Consider the following 18,341-nt stretch of genomic DNA (forward strand, 5'->3'; position numbering starts at 1 on the left):
AAACACATTTCCATAAAATTAATGAATTAAATATGTATTTATTTTTGAATACCATATGTCTCACAAAGTCACATAAGTATTTATTGCTTTTTAACCCTGATCATACATTGGGGAACAAGGTTTCTCTGCCTGTAGAGCATGTGTACAGGTATTGCAGCATCTGTGGTTTAGGATGACACTATCAGGCAGCGTTCAAACTCCATCCAGGTCATCCTGTATTGTTGTTCAAATAGGGTTCAAGTCTGGCTATTTAAGTTTCTGAAAAATATGCAGTGAAATTCGCTGTTCAATATTGTCAAATTTTATATAAATTTTGCAAATTTTTGTCAAAATGTGTCTAGTTAATGTTTTCTTTTTACATTTTCATTCCTTTCAATCAATAACTTGAGCACCTATCAATAACTATAGCAAATTTTGTCTCATTATTTTCATAAATAACACTTTTAGACGCGTTTTTGTGTGACATGCAGAATTTCCCTGTCTGTGAGCAGGCAGTCACACGAATGAGTGACCCCCTCTCAGGTAGTCACTTGAACGCGTAACGGGGGACCGTCTCGCATACTTGTTACGTCCTCTACTGTTTAAAGAGCCAGTGAAGGACTTGTATGTTGAGGATCACCTTCTGTATGCAGTTTATCAGCTCTACCTTGCTGGTAGGCCAGGTCTACCTGATGTCGCTGATGTCACAACAGAGCGTGATCCCCAGGACTGGGACCTGCATGGTCTCACCATCTAAACTGAGATATCCTTGAAATCCTGTAGTTAATGTGGTTATAGTGGCTGCACACTAGTCTTGGCTGGTACATTCTTATGCATAATCACCTGATTGACTGATCCAGACTCCACTGCTTCCAGGGCGCCATCATATTGTTGGAATGTTGTTGAGGAAGAAAATTGTATGTTAGTTCTTTCTTGTATGAAGCATGGTGCTTGGTTGGAAATATTTTCATGACATGAGAATTATATGCAGAAGAGGGGTTCATGGGTTATTGGTAATTTTCTGCTTGATCCAGGTATACACCTAAACATGCTAAATCTCTGATCTCCGTTGTTTAACAATGGGATAAAGACTTATTGGTGTCCCCCACCCTGAATATTGCTGGAATATTGCTACAAGCAGCGTAAAACCTCACTCACTCACTCTGATGCACCTACTTACCAGAAACCGTGGAAGCAATTCACAAATTTTTTGGTCATTGTGAAAATTGTACATCATTATACATTGGTAAAAGTAGCTGATTGTTTTTCCTTGCAGATCTTTTCAAACCGATACACCACAAAATATTACTACAGATGAAGTGCAGGCCACAGTGAGTAGTTCGTTTCTGTTTGGCTATTTGGACTGATCCATTTTGTTAATCATATACTATTGTGCGAAGATATAAAATTCAAGGACCCCTTCAATACTATGGATAAAATTTGATTGCTTTCAACATATTGCCTTCAACATCCACTTGGTAGGGGATGCTGATCAGCAACCAGACTACGCACAAACCCAGAGGCTGCATATACCAACTAAACTGCAACTTCATTGTATATACATGTACTTCTCTGGCTTCCTGTAAATTCTGGTATATATAGTATGTTTTGTATATATAGGGCAGTATAGTTTTGTCAGCCGAAGACCGGGTTCCCCCACATGGGTACAATATAAGCCCATTTCTGGTGTCCTGATGTTGCTGGAATATTGCTAAAAGCGGGCAAGAAGTCAGTCAGTATATCACCTGAAGAAAGGGCAAGAAGTAGCCTAGAAACAACATGTTATACAATAAAGAAGAAGTTGTCATCCATATACTTGTCTTATATATTCATCAACTTCTAAATGCCTCTCAAGAATCTCAACAACATTGTAGTGATAGATTGATAACACCCTGCATATTTTATAGTTATCTGAAATTGAAGAGGAGGAGAAAAGGCTCTTGGACCTGAAGAAGGCTGCAGAAGAAAGGTGTGTCTATAGTTTTGATCTGTGCAAACGTTTTCATTAACTAGACACTGCTCATATTTTCAGGGACGTATTCATTATTCTAAACTAATTGTTCCTGGTAGGCAAAGTGAGAAAAATGTTAATTTTTCCTTATCCTGACTCATGCTTATTATGCTTGCCACCTCCTTCTATGCGAATGATAGTGGTAATGGAACACTTGAAATCCCTTGTAGTTCCCTTTAAAGCGGATGTAAAAGTACACTCAACCACGAGTTGCCTCCCTTGCATAGTTTCCCGCCAAAACAGTCACATGACTAACCATGCTTGTCACTCTCTCCTCCATCGCCCTGGTGGATGGTTGTGGGAACTTCGGATTCCCTATACGGCACTATATCCTTTTATATTTTGACCCTTTAGCCCAAGTTTAGCTGTATACGGTCTTCTGTCTGCATTATTATTCAGTGTATGTAGGAATTATGTTCAAATTTACGTAAATATTGTTGTTTTCATCACATGTATTTGTTGTTTACATTTGATGAAAATCGTGTTCTTTTTGCAGGCACTGGCTGTCTGCCGCTGATCTGCACCCCCTTTGTCCTTCTTGTACTTATCAATGCTCTTCCAGCTCTCGCTGTCAATATTGTGTAACATTATCTACATTTCAATTTAATAACTATTTGTTGGCCTTATTTTGACGTGCTAAGGACAAGGTGCGGAGGTTATCACAAGGCATGGCAAAAGAGAGAGATAACGTCAGTAACTGTGTGTTGTCATCTGCAAATGAAACTAATGTTTCTAGTGATTTGCCGGGTTCATCACAGGAGCAGGCTTCTGTTATGAGGAAGAGGTCAGAGTTGGCTTCATCGCAGTCTAAGAAGCACAAGTCGTCATCTGTGAGTTCACAGAAGAAGACGTCTTTGATGTCCAAAATCGCTCTTCAAAGTCTTCCAGTTCTAATAGACCTGCTCATCAGAGCAACATTCAACGGCCAGATCGTATCTTCAGTCGCCTTCATCAGCGGCAGAGGCAGACATCTTCGACGACCGACCGATTTTGCTGCCAGAAATTTTTTTCTTCAGTTCATTCAAAGTTGGGTGCCAGATTAGTTCTCTCTCAGATGCGTCGTCTACTCCTCATCAGTCAGCGCAGAACTTTGACCAGGGTGCAATTCACCCAACAGAAGCTTTCCTTGATAAAACAGAGGTTCGTCGAAGAGAAGAGGTTACAGCAAGCTTCGGCGGTAGCAGTACCCAGAATGGAATCCACTCCACAGGATGGAGCAGTCGTGGATCATCAGTCGGCGAACACAGCAGGTGCGGATCATCATTTGACGAAGGCAGTCATGACGCAGGATCACCAGCGTTTGAGAAGGTCTTCACCTACTGAGGATTCAACCTTCTGCAGTCGAGAGGGATCCACGAATGTTAATGAGGAGGATACAGTTCGAGAACGTCACCGTTTCATCTCCCGGAAATCTCCGAGGAGGCGCGAATGCACCACATCAGTATCAAGCAGATCTTACAGTCATAGATCTACTTCACCGGCCTACAGGGAGGATCGTTCGTGAACAAGAGATTCCAGCCATGATGAGCATTCATGAAAGGATCATTCGCGAAAGGAGGATCCTAGGAAGGACTCGCGATTGAAGTAAGCGCAAAGGGATTCACGAAGACATAGCTCGTCAGACAAGGATGAAGCAGAGCGATTTGAGAGTTTTCTGTGTGCGCATGTACAATCAAATTTATTGGGTATTTACAAAAATACAAGCGTACTTGTACGCAACAGACGTAATAGGAATTGAGTTTTCACATAAATATTTGCGTAATTTATGCATATACGCAGCTTAACTGTACCTCTGATGAAGAGAGCGATGGGATCTTCTCCAATGCAGAGGTTACTTCATGGATTGCGAGTGGTCTCGACTTAGCATCTCCATCCAAGGAATGGAATGAAGCACTCACTTACAGAATGGCTGATGATGACTTTGATTTGCTCACGATCCTGCCTATTGAGCCGATCGTAGGAGTCCCGGCAAGCCTCAGTTTAGCCTTTGAGAAAGCATCGAAGTCACAGAACCAGCACGTTCCAGTTTTTAATGTGCGAAGATTCCCTCTTCACCACATGGAGCCATTTATGAGAGCGCCGGTCTTGGATGAGAATTACAGACTTATCGATAGTCGCAGTAAATTATATAAAGTGGAAGATAAGATTGCACAGTTGGACACCACAACTAGAAGCACATTCTTCGGCCTGTCTAGATCTAGAGCAATCAACGAGGCACTCATTGCAAAGTTCCAGAACTCTCGTGCAGAAGAGGATAGGATGACTTTATCTGCACTTCTCACCCAGAAGAGGGATCAACAGTTCATGTCGGACCACTTGGCATCTGCATCTGCAGGCCTTACGCTGCTAACAAGACAAGGTATTCTGTCATCCTGCAACTGGAGCGAAAGATATATCGAGTCACTCCTGAGAGCCCAAAGGTCAGCGCCTACTCTTTTCAGCGGAGGAATTGAAGAGATTGCCAAAGAGGTCACTCACGACTCTAGAGAAGTGATGATGATCAAGTCGATCGACACCTTAGCGAATGTCATCCTCCAGATGTCTCATTGTTACAGCAACAAATCCAAGTTCACGAATATCCTGAAAGGCCAAGGAGAAGAAATATTCCAGTTCCAGAGGAGCTGGAGGTTCCTTTCATCGGCGAGCCGGGAATACCAGGAATGCCTCGGGGCGAGGACGCACCCCCAGAGGTTCCAGGGTATCATTATGTTGAAGATGGGGTTTCGAAATGACTGAAGTCTTCCATCCCCAGCCGTTCCTGTGCAACTATCGACAGTGGGTGGACGACTGCAACTTCACTGAGAAAACTGGGGAATGCTACAGGACGACTACGTAGCACAGATCCTTCGAGAAGGTTACAGAGTTCAACTGAAGGCCACGCCTCTATTGACCGACAGGCCGCTCATCTTCGAGTACGCAGACGAGCAAGCAGAGAAGCTGGGATAGGCCATCAACACTCTGCTGGAACAGGATGCAGTCGAGATACTAGATCAAAATCGTCTAATGCCCAGATTTTATTCCCCAACTTTCCTGGAACCCAAGAGGAATTCCAAGGAGAAGTTCAGGCTGATCTACAACATGAAGAAGTTCAATCTAGATTACCTCCTCAAACCCATATTCAAGATGAGCCATCTTCCTCAACTAAGGCGTCTTATTCGTCCAGCAGATTATCTAGCCAGCATGGACCTGCAGGATCCTACACATCCCCATACATCAGGACTCAAGAAAGTGTCTGCGATTCCTGTTCAAAGGTTGACATTTCCAGTGGAAAGTCCTGCCATTTGGAATATCTTCGGCCCCATGGTTGTTTACACGAGCCCATAGTCGCCTTTCTACATCATCAAGGTTTACGCAGTGCTTTTTACCTGGACGACGGTGTTCAAGCTCATCAGGAAGCCAGTCAGCTCAAGCTACAACTGGACTTCTTCATCAGACTACTAACACAACTGGGTTGGCCAGTAAATTTACAGAAATCGGAATGGGGGAACCCAAACAGGATCTAAAATTCCTAGGTATAAGGTTCGTCACAACAGAAAATCGCATCATAGCCCCAGAAGATCGTTGGATCAAGATACAAGCCATGATCCCAAAGGAGTCATCTCTATGTTTAATCTCCGAACAAGGCAGCGCCTTCTGGGTCTACTCACCTCCGCAGGATTTAACTCGTAGAGGAAGATTACAACTACGTCCGTTGCAGCGATTTCTGAACACTCACCACAGCAGTACAGGGTTGATAACTCTACCGGAGAGTCTACAACCATTCCTGTTATGGTGGACTCACAAGTCAAATGTTTGCGGAGGAACTTATTTAGAACAGCCGGTTTGCAACACACATCTGTACGTGGATGCATCCTTGCAAGGATGGGGAGCACACCTCGTGAGCAATGGTAAATGCAGGAAAGTGGTCGGAAAGGGAACGACATCTGCACATCAATCAACTGGAGATGAAAGCAGTCATCAATGCCTTATAACATTGGTCGAAGTCTCTGTATTGACAATGCACACAGACAACTCCACAGTGGCATTTCTCATCAACAGACAAGGCTCAACAAGATCAGCAAGTCTGTTACATCTCATATTTCATCTGTTCGACATTGTGGACAAGTTGAACATCTGGATAAAGGCGTGTCACATTCCTGGAGCAAAGAACATCCTAGCAGATGCTCTGTCTCGGCCACAGCAACCATCCCTGACAGAATGGATGCTTCATCCGGAGGCGTTTCATCTCATAAGGACGTTAGGATCTCCACTTACAGATCTGTTCTCCACAAGGTCCAACAGACAAATACAGACGTTTGTCTCACCGGTACCAGATCCGCTAGCATGGGCAACAGACGCATTGAACATGTCGTGGGAAGGACTAAACGCATACGCGGTTCCACTGCCGGTTCTAATCCCGCAAGTACTCGAGAAAATCAGGCAGACTTCAGTCCTCCAACTGATTTTGGTCGTGCCCTTTTGGCCAGCAAGAGTGTGGTTTCCAGATCTCATTCAAGAATTAGGAAAGCCAACCCTGAAACTACCAGAATGGCCGAACCTACTGGTTCATCCGCACACCAAGCAATTTCACGGAATCCGGCAGTGTTCCAGCTTCACGCATGGGCAGTATCAAAACTTACTTGAGGAAGAGAGGTTATTCCGCCAAAGCAGCCAAAGCGGTCACTCTAGCTCTTCGCAGATCTACTCGCAACCTGTATGATGATAAATGGCAGAGGTTTCAACAATATGTTCGGCGCAAGGGTTTCACAGCAGTGAAAGCATCTCATCCTCAAGTGGCGGATTACTTATGTCATCTCGACAGACTAAGAGATTGAAAGGTTCGACCTTATCTACGTACTTGGCGGCTATTAGCACAGTACTGACCATGAAGACAGGGAGCAAATTGACGAAAGTACCAGAACTACTGGCCTTACTACGTTCTTTTAAGCTGGAGGATCAGCAAAAGAAATTCAAGGCACCTGCTTGGGATCTCAATGTAGTACTACAACATCTCACCAGCTACGAGCCGTAGAGCAAAACCGTTAGAACTACTTATGCAGAAAACGCTGTTTTTACTGCGCAGAAAGCCACTGCAGCCGAGTATCAGAAATACATGCGCTGGATTTTGGACGAACTCGGTTCGACACAGGACATTGTGCGGTAGCACATTTAGGACTTAGATGGGATTTTGTGGCAAAGAATCAGCTACCTGGTCAACCAGATAGACAGTTCCATGTACCAGCATTATCAACAATCCTCGGACAGGACGATGTACAGGATTTATCTCTATGTCCAGTCAGAGCATTGAAAATTTACCTCATTCGGACAAGAACAAGGAGACAGAAGTTCAAGCGCCTGTTCATCTAATTGTCTACAGAGACATCCACAGAAGTCTCCAGAACAACAATATCCGTATGGATGAGAGCCGTTATACTAAGGGCCTACAAAGCAGCAGGACAGCCGAGTGAATCCAACCAAAACGAAGTCAGAGGTTTGGCGTCTACTCTCACGCTGCATGGGAATTGCTCGATAGCATCAATAATGGAGGGCTGCTTTTGGAAATCTGATACGGTATTTGCCAACCACTACCTGAGAGACATGGCCACCGAAGACGTCTCCGGCATTCACCAGTTTGGGCCACTTGTTGTTGCACAACAACTAACGGTTCCACAGAGGAGTTGAATTAAAAATCTCACCCTCTTATCACGTGATTTGCTGATAACCTTTGCTCTGGAGAGTCTTGGTTTAGAGTCAATGTTTACGTTTAGAACAGACTAACATGATTTAGACCCTGTACTTGTGCGGAAGTACTTGTATGTGAAAAGGGTCGCAACTCTTACGATAAGAAGATACTTCTTATATGAGTTGTTATAGATATCTAGCAAGGATACACTAGTATATCTTAAATCCACATGAATCGTAGATTCACTTTTCTTAAAGAAGTCTGACAAGATGTGGTACCCCGAGTTGGCAGATGGAAGTTGGAAGAACAGGATTGTCGAAAAGTGCCGTATGATAGTTCCCATGGGGGTAGATACAGGACGTATCTAGGACAGCCAATAAATCCGAGAAGGTGACCTGACCCACCACCAATCCATAGGATTCTGGAAGCATAATAAGCATGAGTCAGGATATGAAAAATATGTAATTTTCTGAATGAAATTGATATTTTATACTTATCCTGACTCATGATGTCAAGCCCTCCCAACTTCCCCACTGATGGCACTTCAGATTTCACGGTAAATCCACATGTCAGGCATATTACGGAGAGAGTGACAAGCATGGTTAATCATGTGACTGTTTTGGCGGGAAACTATGCAAGGGAGGCAACTTATGGGTGAGTGTACTTTTACATCCGCTTTAATGGGAACTACAAGGGATTTCAAGTATTCCACTATCATTTGCATAGAAGGAGGCAGCAAACATAATAAGCATGAGTCAGGATAAGTATAAAATATCAATTGTATTCAGAAAATTACATTTTTGTTCAAAATTAGGTTTCTTAGTGTTCATATTTCCAAAAGTCCATCATAATTTAATAATGTAATACAGGTAAGGATTGAAAATTTTTTCTTGGTTATATTTCCTCCTATGAGCGTAATACAAGTTCTCTCTACATAACCATGAAGTTTGTTATTTGTTATAAATATTGGCAAGAATTTCCAACACTTCTCAAGGGGTGGTGAGGCAGCCTAGTGTTTAAAGCGTTCATTCACAGCATATAAATACCTTCGTTTGATTCCCGATATGAGTACAATGTATGAAGCCAATTTCTGGTGTCCACCGCCATGATATACCGTAGCTGGAATATTGCTAAGAATGGCATAAAACCTCACTCACTCACTCACTCACTCACTCACTCACTCACTCACTCACTCACTCACTCACTCACTCACTCACTCACTCACTCACTCACTCACTCACTCACTCACTCACTCATGTAACACTTCAGATATGATGCAGACAGGGGATCAACCCACCTTCAGGCCTTTCTCCACTCAGACACTCTAAAATTATATCTGGTGCCAACTGATCTTTATGCATTGTAGACGCCGCCGTGAAGATGAAGCACTGCAGGCTCGACTACATGAGCTGCAGAGGAAGAAGGAGGAAGAGGAAAAGAAGAGCGCTGTAAGTGTAATGATTGACTGCCGCTGACAGCAAGTAAAAGTAAAATTTCAGGTGATACCTATTATCATTACATGTTGTCACTATTGGCTAGTAATTTCAACTTTTGTCACAATTTGTTGTCATAATATCTCAATACTGACTGAGAAGTCAAAATTATCAAGTTCAGGAAGAACTGACTGATTCCTGTGATTGAAAAAAGACAACAGACTTGTCAAAAGCAATTTGTGGTGATCTTCATGTATATGTCACTATGTGTTTGTTGCTCATGCCTAGTGACCATACCCACATCTGTAAAATGGCCAAAGACAACAGACTTGTCAAAAAAAGGTTGGCACTCGGCATTTATGGGTGCAGCAAGGACTGGTCTGCTCGAGTCAGTATAATGTGTCTTGAGTGGGTATTCATGCTTCACTGCATTGGCATGGTATCTCAGTGAGCTAGCACTATAAAACCAGCTTCAGTCTGGGCTAGTACAAGCAGCCGCAACTTCATACACACATACACACGCATGCATCTCATTGAGCTAGCACCATCATATGGCTAGAAATATTCTCAAGTCTTCTCAAGTACGACGTTAAACCCCATTTCACCTCACCTCTCAGTGCCATAATATGGGTATAGTTCAAACAGACTCGGTCTTCAGCAACCCATGCTTGTTGCAAAAGGGGACTTACAGGATCGGGTGGTCAGGCTCGCTGACTTGGTTAACACAAGTCATCATATCCCAGTTGTGGATATTGATGCTCATGCTGTTGATCACTGGATTATCTGGTTAAGACTTGATTGTTTACAGACCCCTGCCATGTAGCTGGGATATTGTTGAGTGCAGCATTAAACAACAGTCAAACCTAACTGAGCCTCGCTTTTCATTTGATTACAGATCCAGAAACAAAAAGTTATGGAAGCTGAAATGCGCCGACGAAAACTGGAGGAGATGCGTGAAATGATAGGTGTGGAAAGTACTCCTGGAAAATCTTCCCAGGATTCCTCACAAGAAGAGGAAGCTGTGGATGAAAACGAGGACAGCCCTGTGAAGAGCAATAAGGGTTCACCTACGTCCAAGAAATCGAACACTATTGAAAAAATGGAGAACAGTTCAGAAGAGAAATCCACCATGCTTGTTCATAGCAGACGTCAACGTTCAGGATCGTGGGGAGACTTACCGAAGGACACATCTGTGTTGGTGATTCAGAGAGAACAGTCTGAATCGAAACTTACCACCCTTCAACAAAATATAAATGTGTTTCACCCTGTGAAGGAAACATGTGTGAAAATGCTAGATTCGGATCTCAGTGATGATAATAATTCCTGTGAGATTGAGACATTGCAAGTGGTGGATGATGTGATAAAGGACAGTCAGTTGTCTGGGGATGAACCTGATATCATTAAAAGCACTAAAACAAGAACCCCACCAAATACATTGTCTCAGCCAGTGGCGTCACCTAGGAGGAAGAAATCGGGCAGACCTGATGTAAGTTTTGTTTTCTCAGTGTCAGTAGTTTCAGAATTTGTATCTTCATTTTGATGTTATTATCTTAGTTCATGGTTTGCGCCAACTAGTTCTAATACTGATTCCCCACATGGGTACAGTGTGAAGGTCATTTCTGGTGTCCCCCGCCATGATATTGCTGGAATATTGCTAAAAGCGGCGTAAAAACCAAACTCACTCACTCACTCTAAAACTGAAATGAAACTGTTTTGTAAGTTCAGCTGTTAATACTAATGGTCATCGACAACAGAACTAAATGGGAAAGAAACACAAGAAAGTGTGCTTTGAATGTTTTGTCCCTGATGTTTTGGATGGCGAAAACAAGCCGAGGCTTAATTTAAGCAACATTGTTCTTGTACCAAGCAATATCTTAGATGACTGAAACCATAAACTATTCCGTCTGTTCAGGCTATGTACAGTATATTGTTTTGAACTGCAATATTGTTTAAGTGTCTATAGTCCGTTTGGCTCAAAAGCGTACCGATGAATTGCAATCTAACTCGAAAACTTATAAACATAAAATACTCAATGAAACAATTTATGTCCTAAAATTAAAAAAGTTGTTTAACAAACTATCATTAAAATATCGACACAGTTCACTATTTGTTATTAGGGAGGAGTGCAAAGAAAGGGACAGCCGGGTGTGCGAGAAAGGATGGAGACGGTACAGCACAGGTTAATGAATCAATAACTTTGTCGGCACTTGTGCACGTGCTTCTCTAACACCTGGCTGTCCCTTTCTCTGCACTCCTCCCTCGTAACAAATAGTGAACTGTGTCAATATTTTAATGATAGAGTGAACTACAGTACCGTGGTACTATTTTCTCCTGACAGAGCAGCACAAGTGGGTCATCAGGTGCTAACAGTCTAGAGTTACCCGCCCCTGCCAACGTCACAGGTCGTGCCTCACAAGATGAACAGTCTCTAGACCTACGTCATATGATCAGAGACAAGGGTGCACGGCACATTTTGGCTGAGGTAAGAATTTAAAGATTTATATACAATTATATACACAAAACTAAAACATTCTAAAACGTTTGTACTAGAGTTTCAGTGATGATCAGCCCTGTGCTTATGGACTTCTCCAATGTCCTTGTGGATTCTGCCAAAGAAGGATTTTCTACATCCAAATATATTGTCATTCCAAGAAATTCCGTCCATCCATGAAAAGAGACATATTTTTCCTTATCCTGACTCATGCTCTTTTAGCTTGTCTTCTTCTTCTTGCGAACATAGTGGAACACTTGTATGTCCCTAATTGAAGCTCCCTTCAATGTAAAATCACTAATTAGTACTCAGCACGAAGTTACCTCCCTTCCACAAGCTGCGGGGACTTAGAGCCACCTCCACCCATGTGCCTCACTCTCTCCTTCTTAGCTTCCAATGAGCTGGATCGTGAGGCACCTGTGTCTCCGACACACTATATCCTTTTGATTATATTTAGTTAGTTACCTCATTATAGACATCTATAGAGGTTTAGCTAGTATCCTTCAACAATTATATATTGATATTTAGTCGTGTTTCTACTGTTTATTCAATGGATGCCGTGGTTTGTTTCAGTGGATTACGTTGATAAAAATTTCTGTTCTGTTGCAGATTACGCTTTTTATTCTGCTGCTGATCCGCATTTAATATGCCCTAGTTGTACTGCGCCATGTTCATTTTATTCACGTTGCAGTTGCGCGTACTAATTTATCCATTTCTGCCTTTAATAAATAATTACTTTGGCGCTTGAGACGCCAGCAGATAGGTCGCTGTATGCAGAGTCTAGCCATGACTGATACACCTGAACCCTCGCCAGTCTACTGCTTGTTGGTCGACCCCTCCGTCCTGGTGTTCCGCTAGAGTGGTGGAGAGAGGCGTGACGAGTCCACGCCTCCAAGAAGCAAGCCCCTGCTTCCCCAGACATCCCATCGCCGCAGCCGAAGACTAGAGGGTTTCTACTGCATCTCAACGCGTAATCTCTGAGGGAAATCAACGGTCTACTTGAACTTTCTCGCCGAAGATTGTTCCCGTCCGCGAGATTTGGGCCTGTATGATGATCAGCCGATCATCATACCTGATGTACATCAAAAAGAATGACCGATGTCGATAACAGTGATGTCAGCGCCAGATCAACATGCAGCCCTGATGTACCAACGCTGATATTCTATGATCTTCCTGAGGGTCCCGCCAAGCTACCAACACTCAAACGCAGACTTCGCGACTCCCAGGGCAGCGTCGAATCTCTGAGGGGAAATCAACGGTCTACTAGGACTTTCTCAACCGAGATTGTTCCAGCCGCTGAACTGGGCCTCTACGATGATCAGCCGATCATCATCCCCGACGCACGCCACAGAAGCGACGGAGACAGCTACAGTGACATCAGCAGAGATCGCCATGCAGCCTTGAGGTCTCTACACTGGCGCCAGACGACTTCCCTGAGGGCCCCGCCGCTAACATCATAGAGAGAGCACCGACTAATTGCGTCACAGACCATCCCAGATGAACTGTTGCGGCAAATCATGATCATGATGGAGGGCCACTACAGACTGGGAAGCAGCCAGCCCCAAGGCCTGAGTCTTCGCGAAGGTTCCAACGCGAGACGACACCCCAGAGGCACCCCCATCAGCTGCATTACAGCCACGACGAAGCCACCGCCGGCGAAGGAAGTCGCAGACCACCTCCACGGCGACCCAGATGTACAGCCCAGCCGGTAAGGCCTTCGCGGGCGCGGATAGATCATCACCTGCCTCGGCTTCATCCTTAGATGCGGACTCAGACCATCAGACCTCACGCGGAAGCCTTCGCGAAGGTCAAATCGCCGCTCCCCAGGACCGACGCGAGAGGAAGCTTCGCCGAAGGACACCTGACTACACGAGAGCTTCAGCGGCTATCAACATTCTCCTCACAGGTCTCCTAGAAGGTCAACCCATAGACGCGAGATCACCAACATCGATCTCCGCCGCTAACTAACTACCGATCTCCTCGCAGACATCACCACGCCGATCGGTCTCACAGGTCACCACACAAGTCTGCACACAAGTCTACAGTCAGGTCTCCCGAAGGCCACCCGACATAGAGATAGAAACACACAGTCCACCATCAGAAGAGCAGCAACATCTCATCAGCGATGCTGGGATAGAAAATGATGGAGGCATCATTTTCTCAGACGCTGAGATACGATATTGGATGGTAAACAACCTAGATCTCTCTTCACCTTCCAAGAGTGGCAACTCGGGCGCAGACATACCTGATAAAGGAAGAGACGAGGCAGACGCCATCATCACCTTACCTCCGACGACTCGATTGCCGCGGTGCCACAGTATGTGGACACAGCCTACCATAAAAGCCATAACAGTTCAAACGCCAGAGGCGATGTTCTTGGCATTAATAGATCTAGAACGATCAATGAGATTCTTATCACCAGATTTACGCGGACGACTTCTGAAGATGATAGGATGATCTACTCCGGCTCTACTTATGCAGAACCAGCAAGAACCACACCCTGTATGAAGCTAACGCCATATATTGATCGGATTCTAGACACTTCGGCTTAAGGAAGTCCCAGGCCACTTCCTCAGCAAGGAGCTAGAGCCTCACCAGTTACAAGGGGACGCCACGGAGGAGTAGCTGCTTCACCGACCCTACATATTGCTGAGTGCGGTGAAACAAAACACTCACTACCTCACCCTGTTGAACACAGAGGTCGCTCGCGCGGCATAAGCTTCATATATTATATATATACTGATCGGCTCTGATTCGACACTTCTTCGCCGCCAAGGCTAAGTGGCTCCAAGTCTACCTCACACAGGAAATCTAGAATGGATACTTTAGAGCACAAGCTCCGCCCCACCGGCGGAATTCCTCCTCCAAGGTCTCCATATTAGCCACTCGCCATATATAGCTACTCGCCAGTCCGTTCAAGACATCGCATAAGTTGTCTATCAACTGTATGCCATATGCCGCCTATAAGCCTACGCGGGAAGACAATTGCACAGGCTATTTACAACACAAAACGCCGCTATATTAATTAATCAACGACGCTGCATAGATCTTCACAGAAATCAACCTTCCTGCATAGATTGCTAGAATATGCAATCCCGGACTACGATAATGATTATCTACATGCGACTATTACGCAGATCTGCAGACAATTAATATCGAAATTGAACAGCAGCCTTGTTACAGCGAGTATAACTCATAATCGCCAAAGTTTCTGAGAAGAAATATGTACAAGTTCAGCTTTAATTCTACAATTATGACGATACATTCATGTATACAGTCTACAAGCTGACAACTTGCAAGTTTCATTAAATACCTTTACATAAGGAAGTCGGAATTATATTCAAAACTGAAGTTACATTCACGCACAGCCAGGAAAATAACCTACCCAGCATTAATATTACAGAGCTTGAGGTATTTCTCGGCCTCGGAGGTTTTATGCTTACCTTTAACCTCAAACCAGTGGTCACTCGGGTAACTTCGAAGCTACGGTGAAGACCGGCGATTATGCTAATATCAACGACGGCAAGATTTTATACAAGGTTTTTCCTGCTACACCGGGTGACATCACAGCTGGGGTATTCTAAGCAGAATCAAAATGCCTTGTTCTGATTGGACTGGCGTTGGACAACTTCCACTCCACGAGAGGCTCCATCTTAGTTCACAGTTCAAGACTTACGCATAAGTGAAAACTATATATCAGTGAACAGGCAGTGCTCCTTACAGTCCAGTTAATCTGAACCTTCATGATTGGGCTGCTTTCTTCAGGTTAGAGACCTCCCTGTCAAGTTAGGACGAGGGCACGGCAGTCAGGCAATTTTACATAAACTTCAACGAGGGACAGACACACCTGGTTGTGCACCTACATCGGCCAAGGACTTCGCGAGCTTAATAACCTAGACGACGGGATACAAGTGGATCTAAATCCACAGCGCCTCAGACTACAGCTGAATTTCATAATCAAGCTACTAACACAACTAGATGGTTAGTAAACTCTACTTTAAACTTTCTGATTGGAGAATTAAAACGGAAAGTTTCACCCTCCAACTTGGGATCTGAATATAGTGTTCTCCAACACTTCACAAGTGAGGTTTATGAACACTTGGATGACATACTTGGACTCCATGATAATGATGCTGATTCTATCAATGCATGGCCAGCAAGAGCACTGTAAATTTATCTCCACCGAAACAAACAGAAGGGAATAATACAACAGATTATTTCCTCTATCATCAACTTACTTTAGAATGAAATCTCAATGCACTATATCTCCGTTGGATCAGAACTGTCATACTACGCGCGCATACAAGACGGATGGACCCAATCCGACCCTCCATGAGCTTTAATACTCATGATATTAGAGCTTAACTTCTACAATTGATCTACACAATATTATTTGAAATAATGGAGGGTTTATTTTCTGGAGATCCGATATGGTGGTTGCCAACCATTATCTGAGAGATATCATCACCGAGGGACGCCCCAGGTATCCACCAATTCGATCCCATGGTCCTCAAAGACAACAGTTGACAGTTCCTCGGAGAAGATAAGTCAATCTTACAGATTTCTACTTATCTTATAACAGTACTAAATAGCTACATGCTATATATAATTTGCTTTAAGTTCTTTTATCATCACAGTACTATGATTATTACATCATACAATATATAAGTTAACAACTCTACAGAGTTGGTTATTATATATTTACCTTAACCTAATTATATCTTAAGCCATAGTACTATACTCAGATTGTAAAAATATATAAGCTAACAAACCTCTACAGAGTTTGGGCTATTATATAGGTAGCTTAAGCTTATTCATATCTTAAGCTCAGTACTATGTTTATATCATATCAGTATATTAGCTAACAAACTCTAAAGAGTTTTGCTATTTTGGCTTAAGGCTCATCATATCTTTAAGCAATATGGTTACATTATAACATGTATTAGCTAACAAACTCTAATGGAGTTTTTTACTATTATATATGTAACTTAAGCTTATTCATATCTTAAGCGCAATACTATGTTTATATCATATAGGTATATTAGCTATCAAAACTCTAAAAGAGTTTTTTGCTATTATATATTTGGCTTAAGTTTCATCATAATTTAAACTTTATGGTTACATTATAACTTGTATTAGCTAACAAACTCTACGGAGTTTTTGCTATTATATATGTAGCTTAAGTTTTCCTTCAAATCTTAAGCTCAATACTATGTTTATATCATATAAGTATATTAGCTAACAAACTCTACGGAGTTTTTGCTATTATATATGTAGCTTATAAGGTTTCCTTCAAAGCTCAATACTATGTTTATATCATATAAGTATATTAGCTAACAAACTCTACGGAGGTTTGCTATTATATATGTAGCTTACGGTTTCCTTCATAAACTCAATACTAAGTTTATATCATATAAGTATTTTAGCTAACAAACTCTTAAAGGGTTTTTGCTATTATACAATTAGCTTAAGTTTCATCATATCTTAAGCAGTATGGTTACATTATAAAATGTATTAGCTAACAAAACTCTACGGAGTTTTGCTTTATTATATATATAGCTTAAAGTTTAATTATATCTTAAGCTCAGTACTATGGTTATAACATAAAAGTATATTAGTTAATAAACTCTTAGGAGTTTTTTTGCTTATATATACATTTAGCTTAAGTCTAATCTTATCTTAAGCTAGTACTATGGTTACATTATAAATCTATAAGCTAATAAACTCTACAGAGTTTTGGCTATTATATATGTAGCTTAAGTTAATTATATCTTAAAGCACAGTACTATACTCATATTGTAAAATATATTAGCTAACAAACTCTACAGAGTTTTGCTATTATATAGGTAGCTAAAGCTTATTCATATCTTAAGCTCAGCACTATGTCTATATCATATAAGTACATTAACTAACAAACTCTAAAAAGAGTTTTGCTATTATATAATTAGCTTAAGTTTAATCATATCTTAAGCTTAGTACTATGTTTATATTTTAAAAGTAATTTAGCTAACAAATTCTAAGGAGTTTATACTAGCATATTAACAAGCTTAAGTCTATTAGTCTTAAGCATTGTATTAATGTTATAAATACTTTATCATAATAAGTACATTGTAATAACCTTTATATGGCAGCTGATAAGTTAGCAGCAGGAATTCATCAGTTCAGTACCTTTATGAAGTTCCCATAGGGGTTATTACAATCATCACAGTTCAAATCACTAATTATTAAAATCCAAAGTATTATATATTCCCACCTCCCTTTCCGTCCAGTTCTACAAGCAAAAAGGCATGAGTCAGGATAAGGAAAAATATGTAATTTTAGAGTAAAATTGATATTTTATACTTATCCTGACTCATGAGGTAACCCTCCCATCCTCCCCACATAACACTTTGGATTTCCCTGTAAATTCAAATGTTGGGCTCAGTATATGAGGAGAGAGTGAGGCACATGGGTGGAGGTGGCCCCTGGATTCAGCTTGTGGAAGGGAGGTAACTTCGTGCTGAGTACTAATTAGTGATTTTACATTGAAGGGGAGCTTCAATTAGGGAGATACAAGTGTTCCACTATGTTACGCAAGAGAAGAAAAGACATTTTCATTAAACCAATAACTTGACAGCTATTGGTTAAATTCTTTTCAAATTTGGAGATCACCCTCCTTGTCTAAGAGAGAGGTCCTGTGCAATTTTGTATTCAATATAATGTTCATGTCAAATGTCAGTACAGTGCAACGCAAAACACCATATCCTTTGATATTACAGACTCAAT

General features: G+C 42.2%; 1 protein-coding gene across 1 annotated transcript in view; it reads left to right on the forward strand.

The window, feature by feature from the left end:
• The window catches only part of LOC124285319 (WD repeat-containing protein 44-like), a 47,508-nt gene that overhangs the window by 1,636 nt on the left and 27,531 nt on the right, over positions 1 to 18,341 (forward strand). Inside the window, 5 exon segments of the mRNA XM_046721528.1 lie at positions 1,256 to 1,310; positions 1,887 to 1,948; positions 9,019 to 9,100; positions 9,981 to 10,571; positions 11,424 to 11,567. Coding sequence (XP_046577484.1) covers positions 1,256 to 1,310; positions 1,887 to 1,948; positions 9,019 to 9,100; positions 9,981 to 10,571; positions 11,424 to 11,567 — 934 coding nt within the window.

The sequence above is a fragment of the Haliotis rubra genome, unplaced genomic scaffold (assembly GCF_003918875.1).
Source record: "Haliotis rubra isolate DU_JTF1 unplaced genomic scaffold, ASM391887v1 Scf359, whole genome shotgun sequence".
Classification (NCBI taxonomy): domain Eukaryota; kingdom Metazoa; phylum Mollusca; class Gastropoda; order Lepetellida; family Haliotidae; genus Haliotis; species Haliotis rubra.